Source organism: Fistularia commersonii, chromosome 15 (genome assembly GCF_037954325.1).
Source record: "Fistularia commersonii isolate RoL2024-O1a breed Wild chromosome 15, RoL_Fcom_v1.0, whole genome shotgun sequence".
Lineage (NCBI taxonomy): Eukaryota > Metazoa > Chordata > Actinopteri > Syngnathiformes > Fistulariidae > Fistularia > Fistularia commersonii.
In genome coordinates, this window is record NC_141298.1 from 8369314 (window position 1) to 8382180 (window position 12867).

Below are 12867 nucleotides of genomic sequence, written 5' to 3' on the forward strand. Positions count from 1 at the left end.
CTCAGAGTGAAGATAATATGTTTATGATTATCTTTTTTTTTAAATCAATATGACACCTAGATACTTAGTATTAAGATTATAAAAGCAATGTTAATTCATTTATTCAGTCATTCATTATTCACCCTGTCATTCGGACGTAATATAGACAAAGACAAGCATCATAATAAAAAGAGGGGCAACTATTCACTCTTTCATTCACATGTAAAATTAACAATAATTCACTTTCTCATTCTCACATCATACAGACAAATACAACCATTCACTTTTTGTTCACGTGTCATATCGAGACACACTACCATTCATTCGTTCACATGTGGGATAGAAAACTACAGACATTCGCTCTGTCATATAATAGAAATCCAACAATTCAAATTGTAATTCAAAAAAATAAAAATATGGAAATGTCAGTCAGCGCCGGCAAATGAGCAAATCTCAGTAATGGCTGGACTTGATCACAGTCAGCTCTTGGAGTCTGTGAAAGGGCGATGCCTTTTTATCCTCCTGCCAGCAGAAATTTAAAAAATAAAAGGAAGAAAATGAAATGAGAAACTGAGCTAGTCACAGTAGACAAATGATCTGGTTTGCCAAAACACCTGCCGTCCAACACGTCCTTATTCAGGCTTTGTGGACCAAAAAAAAAAAAAAAAAAAAACCTGTTGGAATAAATTGCAAATAGATTTGAAAAAAAAAAGACCAGCAGAAAACAAGGTGATTGTGATCAGAACATCACTTCAAGCAAATGTTTAACTTTAAGCCAACTCGTTGTTCATTGTTGCCTCATCCATAAAGATTTTTTTCTCTTTTTCTTTTTTTATTTCTTTCCTTTTTCGATTTGCTATTGCGCTTTTTTGTACACGTCTCTGTGTGAGACCAAACAACAAAACCCCATGGTGAGGGCTGCAAGTCACCGCAGCCCCACCGCCCCCCTTTTATCCACCCACGGTGCGAGAAACTCGAAGATAAATACGGTAATGCAACACAAAAAAGCGACAACAACAACAAAAATAAAACACCAGGCCACCATTAAATCCACAGAAGGCCTCCATCCTTTTTAGAGCCGGTCTTTTGATGACTTTGATGCGTCTATGGGCTCCACATTGCTAATGTCTGGCGTAATTCAACAGCGGATCAGGCCGAGCCGTTGCCTTGCTAATGGAAAGACGGGGTGTTGTGTTGCGATGAAACCATCAAAAGGTTCCCCATGCCGCCTCCTGCATTATGACCGCCATGATTAAACAGCTGGAAGGTGGGCATTCATGGAGACGGTGCAGGCATACTTTTAAAAAAAAGTGTTGACCCTGCTAGCACAATAAAAAGACTGGTTAGGCGAGCTAAAACACCTTCATGTTTTCTCTCCCGGAGAAGGATTTAAACTGTTTTTCAGTTGGCTAAAGAGATTTTGGTTTTCCCCTACGTAGGTATGAGTTCGATAACTTGGTTGTCCAGTGTCGGAATATTAGCATTTTGTAGTGTTGGAAAAAGTGAAGTGGGCCAAGATTAGTACCCTGTCTACCCCCTTATTCAGAAATATCAACGTATTTGAACAATAACATTATAAATACCTTCTTCTGTGGTTTTTAGAGGGCAAGGTACCTTACCTTACATAGCTTAACTTAGCGAAACGTAAAATAACGTATCACCTATAGGATAAAGTAGCTAGCGGAGTGTAACCTAGCTCAATGTATCACACATGCCATAAGACAAGACATGACAAAGTTAGGTAAAGCAACATAGAATAAGATAAGATTAAACAAGATGTGATAAAATAGGATTAGATAAGATAATATAACATAACATGCATAACATAAGACATTATAGAATAAGATAAGATGGAATAAGATAAGGTATCATATGAAGGACTTGATTAGATAGGGTAACATTATATAGCATAACGTAGCATGACGTAGTGCAACATAACGTGATGCAACATAACGTGGTGTAACATACCTTAAGTCAAAACGAAATAAGACAATTTTGGATCAGATAAGCATGCTGTGCTTACTGCTACACTACGTTACATCGCATAACGTAGTGTAGCCTAATGTAGTTCGACCTAACTGAATGTAATGTAAGATAACATAGATAAGATAAGACAAGACAAGAAGAGATAGGATAAAGGTAAGGTAACATACACAGGATGATTATATAGGGTAACGTAATGTAATTTAATGCAGTATAATTTAGCGCAAGGTAGGAAAAATGTAACGTAATGTAACATATGAAGGATAAGATAAGATTTGAAAAGACAACATAATATAGGATTAGTTTAGACTACATAGTGTAACATACGATGTCACATAACATAGCATAACATACCTAAGCCAAGAAAAGACAAGTTAAGACAATATTAAGTTGTATATGATAAAATAAGGCATTTTACATAGGATTGGATAAAGTAATGTAGCGTAATGTAACGTAACATAGCATAATGTAGTGTTGTCTAACGTAGTGCAACCTAACTTAATGTAATGTAACATAAGATACTGTAGATAAGATAAGAAAGATAATAAAATAAATTGAGGTAAAATATGTAGGATTAGATTATATAGTGTAGCGCAATATAGCATAACTTAGCGTAACGTAGTGCAAAGTAACGTAATGTAACATACACACATTGGTATCATAACAGACCTAAGGCAAGAAAAGATAAGTCAAGACAAGATAAGATAGTCAAGGATAGGATAAGATAAGATAAGGTAAGATAAGGTAAAATACCTGGGATTAGATTAGATATGATAAGAAATAAAAGGTAATGGCAGAGAACTGAAGTGGTTCACTTGGTTTGTCTTCTTGGTAAGATTCCACTGACAGTCAGTAAAGAAAAAAGGAGAATAAAAATGCCCATAAAGGAATTATATCAGGAACGAAGTAACATATCAGAACAGTTTGGAAATATCTTCATTTTTCAGCTCACATTTGAAGATCACGTCAAAGATTTCCTGAAAGTCGCACAAAATATGTTGATTTACTGTATAAGTTTCCCTGTTTACCAAATACCCGGGGGCTGTTTCCCCTCTGCTCACCGAGGATCCAGCCGTCCAATTCACAACAAGGACATGACATATCGCGCCATAAAAGGCGAATTATCGCACTGCTTTCACAAAACCGTTATTTTGAATATTTCACCGATTCTACCTTTTTTTTTTTTTTTTTTTTTATTGTCACAACCGGTTCTCTGCAACCCGAGTGCAAGAGTGTAAGTTAATGATGAAGTCCGCCCGGTTCCTCAGACCCGCCTGACAGCCAGAACAAATGCGGCCCCCGAGCCGGCATCTCCTCTAATACATCTGATTCTGGAGCACTGTGACCTTAAGTGATGGAGAGCACGGCGAGGCCGGCTGACACTAACAATGTTAACGGCCGAAGAAGAATGCAGTCTCCCTCACCGCCCGCCTTCCCCCCCCAGCCGACTTCACAGGCTAAGAAAACACAAGCGTGAGGGTTTTCCTCTCGTAGTCGAGTGAGACCCGGCGCCGAGGGGTTTTGAGTTGTTTACAGCCTGGCCGCTTAGCCAATAACCAAGCTCCCTCTCTCGCCATTTCCCCAACCCCTAACCGGCGCCGAGGTTTTATTGCACCGCAACGGCATGTTTAGTGACCCTGTTGCTCTGTGTCGTCTGCCTACTTTACATTTCTTCTCCATAAAAGCGCATCAGTTTTGTTTTTTTTTTTTTTATACCACAAGTCACCCTGGGCTATTTTTAAGTGGCATCCGTCTTTTTTTTTTTTTTTTTCCCCGCAAGATTCAAAGTGTCCCGGAATATCACATTCAAGCTGCAAGCGTTCTTTGTTTGCTGAAATTGCACTTGAGTGGAAGCGAAAATTGCTGTTTTTTTTTTTTTTTGTTGTTGTTTTTTTTTTTTTTAACGTGAGGGTAGAAAAAAAGGCAAAGTCATTCATCTCTTTCTTTTTTTTCCGAGGCGGACTTAGCGGGTTATGAATTATGAATGACTTTATCTATTTGCCGGGGAGACATTTTAAACATTTGTATTATTCTGATGATATTTTATACATTGTATGCCGTCTCGATTTACGGAATGACTTCATTATTCATCATTTGAAGGGGAATGGGGGGGTTCATTCACCAAATGGCTCCCGAGGCCGGAGCATCTTTTTTAATTGCTTTCAACCAAAGCTTTGTGTTTTCACCAGCAGCATAACGAAGCCCTGGTGCTTTTGTTTTTTTTTTTTCATTTTCCTTCTCGTCTTTTTTTGTTAAAGTTCACATAGAGTTGAGTTTTGTCAACTTAAAGAAATATATATACCGTATACATGAATTGCATTCCCCTGTATCCAGCAGCCAGATGGCGAGTGCAGATAATTGGCAGGAGAAACAGAACTGACCGACTGCCATGTGCCACGACAACAATAATTTCCAATCATCTGCCGTCATTTGAACCCACTGCCTCCTTCGGCTTCCGATGTAATGGCCCAACGCCATGTCCTTCTTGGGCGTCCAGAGCTGAGCTTCCCTCGCAGTTACCCAATGGAAGTCTAGTCCCGGTTCACTCTGAGTATGCAGCCTCTCTACTTGACTTCTCCCCTCTTGATTTCTGGGATGGTTGGTGCCGAAAGAGCTGACTGATCTTTCTCTGCAGTTGTCATGACATGCAGCTACTCTCGGAATCTCTTTCTTGAAGAAGTCCGACAATCCAGCCCATCCAACATCATCGCCCTAACATTGCAAGCATACCTCTCTGCCTTAGTTCTGATTGACTACTGTTCGGCATACCATTAGTCTTGAGTTTGGAAAAGGGCTTTGGAGAGTCCACCTTAGGCCTTTGCTGGTACCCTCATCTTTGCTTAGGGTGTAGCCCGGACACACAAACTCATCCACTTTCTCAAGCTGTTGATCGTTGACTGTGACCTTTTGGTGAACGTGGGGGTTTGATAAACATGACATTGGTCCCGGAGGTACTGATTTACAGGCCAGTCCATTTGGCATATCTGTCTAGCCCCTCAGGCTTCTCCTGTAGGTCATGCTGGTTTTCGGACAACTTCTTATCCTTTCGGCTTTTTCCGTCCGACTAACCCTATTCCCTGTATCCTCCTCTCTCACACCAACTAACGCAATGTGCTCTACATCCATACATTCTCTTATTGGTCTTCCTCTCGGCCACCAGGCAGTCATTTTGGTTTCGGGACAATCAGGGCCAAATCATCTGTCATCTGAAAATAAAGGTCTTTCAGTGAAGCTGTTTGGCAAGTTGACCCGTCGTAAGCCATCGTAAGCGGGACCAGTATAGGAGTCACTCTTGCCCAAGGCGAGTCTCGTGGTCTTTTCTTGGTGACCATCTCGTCTTGCAGTTTGAGCTGTTGACTTAAAGCCGATCTTACGATCTTGACTTGATGGTGACGTGGTTCCACTTTCGTTCGGCTTGCTCTTGCACCCGCCCCAGTCTTACACATGATTTTGACCCACCTCCAACTTGACATTGGCTTCTCCCTGAGTTTCTGTCCAAAAGTCAAAGTAACAACAGGTTTACAACTCGTCTTCTTCTTTTGGATCCAGAACTAGTAGACAGCATTTTATACCCCTTACCCTGAGTCTCACAATGGAAATTTAAGGAACCTGCGAAGGAGAAAGATAAATAAATAAATTAGATAGTTTTCCCCTTTTCGGGGCCTCGGGTAAACTAATTACTTGTTTGACAAATAAGAGAATCTGAAAAATGAAACGGGGGGGGGGGGGGGGGGAGGATAAATCAAAAGCAACGATGGGAGAAGAGAAATGGTTTGTTTCAATCGATGATCAACATGCCGACAAAATGCCATCAACACGTTTCAGCATCTGTCATGACTCGATTTATGCACTGAAAGTGATAATTAAGTGGCACATTGTGCATGTATTTTAACTTTATATTTATCTTGTTTTTCATTTTATCTGCCATTGATGAATCAATTTTCACCTGTTTAGGTGAGAAGAATGTTACACACACATCTCTGGTGATTCATCTAGAGCCAGACTCCCACACCCATTTTGAAATCAGTTTTTGAACATAACCTTTACTTATTGACTGATTGATGGGTTGATTAGTTGGTTGGCTGCATCTGTTGTTTGCTTTGTTTGGTGGCCTTTTGGCGACTTATATCATTATTTGGTACTTTAATGTAGGTTATTTTATTGATAACTTGTTCATTTGTTGATTTTATTTCTTTAGGTTTAATTGAATATTAATTAATTTTTGATGAGTTTAAATGTTCTTTTTAATCGTTATTATGGATTAATCTATTTGTTTTTTATCCTGAACTCTGGGTACCGTTGAGCCAATTTTTATATGTAAATTCTTTGGCTGTTTATGTCTTCATTTATTCATTTTCAATATGGTGTTTTATGTATATTATTACTTCATTTGACGTTTTAATTTATTTAATTGCATTTCTTTACTTGAATGACTGAACAAAACCATTTGAGTTTGGAAATATTTATTTGGGCCATATATAGACTATTTTATCAGTTTTTGTAGATATACATTTTTGGTTTTTGTCAATTTTTTTGTAAAGTATTACTAAATATTGGACATTTTGAACTTTTTTTACATTATATTTCTTTTCTACATTAACAAGATTTATGGACGTAGTGAGAGAAGATATGAAGGTGGTTGGTGTGAGAGAGGAAGATACAGAGAATAGGGTTAGATGGAGAAAGTTGACTCGCTGTGGCGACCCCTGAAGAGAAAAGCCGACAGAAGAAGAAGAAGAAGAAGAAGAAGGAGAAGAAGATTTCTTTTTTACATTGCATTTCTTTTTGATTCATATCTATTTTTCAAAACCCTAATTTCAGATGAAATTTTTGAATCATGACTGAAGGAGGCACACAAGGGCCCTCATTCTTAGTTTTTACAGGGAACGATAGTTGTCATGTAGCTTCCGCCCACCTCGTGTTGCGGTTCAGACACAGTGATTCATTCACGTCATCAATGAAATAGGTGCGGTGGCAGGGAGGACGACTAAGTTCTGTCACTCACATTTAAACGCCAGTAAAGCTTTCAGCCATTTTCAATTTCATACAAATAATGTGGTCTTTGAAATATCGGCTCCTTTTTTTTCAAGGGGGGTGTCTTACCGATTTGAGTCATTTTTGTTTTGTTTTTGTTCAATTTTCCTTCTAAATTTTTAGTTTATTGTTTTTGTTTGCGGTCACTAAAGGCCAGTAGATATTTTCTGATGTGTTCTCTATTCAGGCTTTTACCTGAAACCCTAATTGCATTGTTTGTCTTTTTTTTGTTCAATTTTTTAATAGAACTTTCTTAGGGTTTTGGATTTTTTTTTTTTTTTTCAATTGTTATAATTATTTTGTTCCTGTTGTTCTTGTTTTAGCTTGGCATGTTCATCTTCTGATTTTTTTTTTATTTATATGTATATATATATTTTTTTTTTGGTGAGGTGGAGGGGGCTTTGATTAGCTGAGACACTGCTTAAACTTCTAATTTTCAATTAACAGTCTTAGAAGGTATTGATATCTTTTTTTTTATTTTTAATCTATTTTGGTATTTTTGTTGTTGTGGGGGGTTATCATCTGCAAATTACTCAAGACAGAGAATCAAGTATATTTATTTATTTATTTATTTTTATTTTTTTTCATGATTCCTAGACAGATTCCCAGGCAATCTTCCGAGATGGTTTTCAAGTTTTTTTTTTTTCTTTTTTTTCGGTTCCTATTAATATTTTTGTCATTGCTCCAACACGTTTTTGTTTGTGTCATGTATATCTTTGCCGATTTCCCCTCTTTTATTTTTTTCCTCCAATTTCGCTGATTTTCTGACAGAGGATCAATGTTCCAGCCACTCGATATTTGGAAATGCTTTGTTTTTTTGTGTTTTGGAACCGGGGGGTTTCATGCATTCTTAATCTCCGTCTGGCTCTTTTCCATGTGCTGTCCTTCACCTCGGCGGAATGATTTCTGTCATGCAGCTTCCCGCCGCCGTTCATCCATCGGTCGGTCGGTTGGTCGGTCGGTCGGTTGGTCTGTATGTCGGTCGGTCGGTTGGTTGGGGCTAGAAACACTGATTCATACGCCTCATCAGTAAGGCAGTCCCGGTGACTCGGCGGGGAGGAAAAACACATTCTGTCTGTCACATTTGAAAGTCAATGAGCCGCGGCGGTTTGTGATACATTTGCCGCTGAAGAAAGTGTAAACGGGGGTGCGGGTTGAGACGATCCCGCCAGTCTTTCTTTAATTCTACCGCTGCCATGTTTTTAATGAGCTGTTGACACTGATGATCCCAAACATCTGTTGGCCTCACGCAGTTCATGATGGGATAAAACCAATTAGACGCCGCCAACCCCTGCGCCGGAGTTTGTTTGGCTCTTGAGCATGTGTGAAACTCATCAGCCCGGGTGCCGTCTGCCAGCCGGCGTCCCGGTAGACGGTCCTTCTCCCCACCTCGGTCCTTCCCGGGTGTCTCTTTTTTTATTTTTATGCCTTACACTTAGGAGACCAGAGCAACTGGTGAGGGAGGAACTCGGCTGGGTTTGGAAAACCGTCTGCATTGTCTGGAGTCTTTTCTTGCATGTGTCTTTTGTTTTTGTTTTCTACTCTTCGTGCAGATGTCTTGCAATGGGCAGTGGACTACCTAAGTGGTATATAATTATACAATAACCCCCTTGCAACTGAACAGAACTTTGAAAACCAAATGCACCTCAAAATGAGTTAAATTCAAGACTAAAAATAAATATATAATTCTTAGCTTAATTTTTATAATTTTTTGCACAAAATATAGTATATTTTAATGAAATGTAAATAAATAAATCTCTCTCTCTCTCTCTCTCTCTCTGTATATATATATATATATATATATATTTATGCACACACACAAGTAATGTAAATTGTACATATGTATGTGTCTATAAAATTAAGAAGGGATTGAGATTTATATTCGTGCTAAATTGGAAACATAAATATCCAATATAACATTTAAATGTGATGAATAATAATAATTTAATGAATACATCACTTTCAGCTATGTTGTTCTTGTTGTCTAAAATGAATGGGGAATCGTTCAAGCAAAAAAAAAAAAACAAACAAAAAAAAAAACATATGACTGTCAACCAGAAAGGAAAATAAATAAATAAATTGCTGCATAAAAAGGTCATTATCAAAGCAAATTTACGCGAACCAACAAGAATTGACTTGCAATGTTTCAAGTTTCCATCTAATTTTCCGAAAACATCTTTGAAATGCATCCTGGTAAGTTTGTTCAGAAAAAATGATCATAAAAAGAAAATTCACTGAAATCATTGGGAAAAACAAAGCAGGCGTCGCCTAAACCTGATGAGAAATCCTGCCCTCTGCTCCGTCCTCACCTTCTCATAACAACAAATTTCATTAAAGTGTCGACTCGCTTCTCTCCTTATCAACAGCCCTTTCTTTCGCTTCGTTTTTTGCACTTTTTAATAACCTCAAACGCTTTCCAGCCCCATTCCAGAGCAATCAGAGCAGCACGGGAGGCCTATAATCAAGCAGCGCTGTCAGAGGCTTCATATCAGTGCCGCCCGGCCACTTCAACCAGGAAAAAATGTCACTTTTAATATCTCCCCCTGGTCTTTGTCGGGGTGGGAAGTCGAAAGGCAGCTAATGAAGTAAAGACGAGAAAAAACGCTGAAAGGGAGGGGAAATTGTTCTACGGCCGAACTGTCATCTTGGTTTGTCCCTGTGAAAATTAACTGCAAGAAAAAAAAAAATATATGTAATGGTAAAAAAAAAAAAAAAAAGCTTAAATTACCTGGAAATTAGCAAGTAATAACCTGCAAATTAGGTAGAAAACTGAAGAATAAAAAATAATTAAGGAATTTAGGCTTAAAACTATCTGAAAATACAAAAGCAGGAAAAAATAGATGAGTCAATAATAATAATTAAAAAAAAATATATATATATATACAGGCTATACATAATTGAATTTCTCGCCTTTGTTTTGTACAGCACCATTTACAGAGCCATGACGCTTTTTGTTTATTCTTTATTTATTAATTTAATCCTTTCCCGTTGCCGTTGTCCTCAGTGAACCTTTCTCTCTGTCCCTTCACCGGAGACATATAGATATGCAACTGCACGTTTTCGTTGCAGCGTCATGGCAACAGCGGGATAAGAACCGACATGTTTCTCATTACTCATGTTACTCATGTTGGTCACTTAATCACTTCCAGCGAGCGTGTGATGGCCGAGGCTCAGCATCATGCAGGAAGTTGGCAGAAAAGAATATGAAAAGACATCTTTGATCTCCTGTGTTTGTACAAGGTTTAATTTGTGCTGCTTTTGTCCGAAGACACACACACACACACACACACACAGACATGTGCTGCACTGGACTTCGAGCCCAAGTGTCAAGCAGTGACACCTTGGAAAAGAGCAACAGTGACATAAAAAGGTTTTGGAAGTGCCTGAAAATAAATTAGAAATTTACAAGAAGTTCAACCTATGATGTAGATTATTCTAAAAATCTACTAAAAATTAATCAGTGACCTTTTAACCTCCAATATCTCTATGCACAAATGGTTACCAGACAGTAAGTCATAAGATAGAAATAAAAATGAATATAAATAAATATAATGATAATAATAATAATGTTATTATTATTATTATTATTATTATTATTGTTATTGTTATTATTATTATTATTATTCCAGGAACCCTCAAGACCCTGAGTGCAGGATAAACCAAAAATGGAAGATGGATGGATGGATGGATGGATGGATGGATGGATGGATGGATGGATGGAAATAAAATAAAATAATAATAATAACAGTTCGGGATTGCTCCTTAAAATCCCTTAGAAATACATTAACTGTTGAAAATTACTAATTTGTGTCTCATTATTGATTAGGTAAAGAAGTAAGTTTCTTTAAAGAAGGAAACATTTAAAAAAATTAATCCAGGAAGGATTGCTGGGAGGGAAGAAAAGTCAACAATTAAAGAGAAAAGACTTTCTTTTGAAAAATAAAGAATAATAAGTCATTTAAAATGATGAAAAAAAACAATCTAAAGGGTAATTACCCCCAAAAATAGGTGGCAGCGGTCTTAAGTAAATATGCCTGGCTTTTGATCATAAGGTAGTTATTAGATTGAATAGAATCAATAAATAAGTAAGGAGAGAAATAAAGAAATAAAGAAAAGTAAAAGTTGGTATATATCATTCATATATATATATATGTGTGTGTGTGAGTGTGTGTATACTGTGTATATATACCTGAAAAGATGAAAGTTAACAGACACATTTGGAGAGAAGAAATCTATTTGTCATACTGAGTCTCCTCTTTCTGTTTCACACCCACACATGCACACACACACACACACACACACACTCTAAGCATGCGTTTGCTCATGTGTCAAGCAGCAATACCTACCATCCTTTTTTTTCTTTTATCTCCATGGCTTTTTATATTCATTTGTTCACCCCTCCTTCCCTTGTGTTTTTTTTGTTTGTTCGTCATGTGTTGGTCTTCTCATCCAGATGCTCCCACCACCACCCCCTTACCCACCACCGCCACCTCCACCACCCCCACCACCTCCACCATCATCATCTCCCTACCAGAAGCCAGTCAAGGTATAGTATCACCTTTTCACCTCGGCCTTCCTCCACCTGCTTGACGGCAACAGACTGATCGTACCACTTCTGCTGGAGCCAATAATATTCCCAGGACGGGGTCTGGATCCCTGCGCGGCATCTCCATCCAACTACACCCACGCACTACACCCACATAGCGGATGACACTGAGCAGCTAGCCACGTTGTGTGAATCTTTGCAAGTCTGTGTCGGCTAAATTGGTGTTTTCATTATTTTGATTTTCCTTTATATTCTTCTGTGAGGCTACTGATACCAACCGAATTGCTCTGCAGATTTGGTGCTAACATTAGCATCTGTTAGCCCTTTTCTAACAATTAGATGACATATAATAGTATCCATACCCCATAGTTGATGTTAACACTAGCAGCGTATGTTTAGCTAGTTGTAACTAGTGGATGTTAGAGGATAAAATCTGTAGCAGATGGTTGATGGTGACACACGCTGCTTATGTAAGCCGGATGTAACACATTAATGTCTAATGACAACATCCGTATCCCATGGTTGATGCTAACACTCACAGCTGATGTCAGCACAATTGTATCAAGTGGATGTCTGATAAAAAAAAAGACCAGAAGGTTAATGCTAACATGAGCAACGTATTATGGTCTTGTTTTAACAAATAGATGTCTGATAATACCATCCATACCACATTTGCGATGCTAACATTGGCAGCATATGTTAGCCAAGAGTAACAAGTGGATGTCTAATTGTAGCATCTATACCATATGGTTGATGCTTACGTTTACAAGTTATGTTAGCCCTGTTCAAACAAGTACATGTCCATGACTGATAATAACAGCCATAGCACATGGTTGATACTAACAATCGTTAGCACAGTTGTTTCAAATGGATGTCTGATAAAAACATCTGAACACAAGGTTGATGCTAACACCAACAATGTACATTAGCCCTGTTCTAACAAGTGGATGTCAGATGATAGCATCTGTACCTCATAGTTGATGCTAACACTTGCAACTCATATTAGTCTGGGTGTAACAAGTGGATGTCTGATGATAACATCTGATTACAAGTTTGATGCTAACTTTGTAATAGACTTGTGAAACTCGTTGTTGTTTGAGATATAATGGTGACACATCACGAATACTTAAAACACAGCATCATTGTACAAAGAAACCCTATGCTGACAATGAGAGCTGCTCATTCACTTGCTATATGAATGTGGACAAATATTAGTTAAATTAGTGTTAGCATTTATTAGTTGTCATGTCAGCCACAGTTAGTGTCCATATCCAATCAAAATACAAAACCGACATCTGCGGTGATGAGCTAAATATCACTCTACA

At 38.1% G+C, this 12867-nt stretch overlaps 1 protein-coding gene across 5 annotated transcripts in view; it reads left to right on the forward strand.

The window, feature by feature from the left end:
* Window positions 1-12867, forward strand: part of cadm1a (cell adhesion molecule 1a) — a 487547-nt gene that overhangs the window by 425186 nt on the left and 49494 nt on the right. For 3 of the 5 annotated variants that reach the window (XM_086160454.1, XM_086160456.1, XM_086160455.1), the window contains one exon: window positions 11450-11542. The exons of the other annotated variants lie outside the window; for them this stretch is intronic. In XM_086160454.1, the coding sequence (XP_086016580.1) occupies window positions 11450-11542 (93 nt within the window). The remainder of the gene's footprint in view (window positions 1-11449; window positions 11543-12867) is intronic. 5 annotated transcript variants of the gene reach the window in all.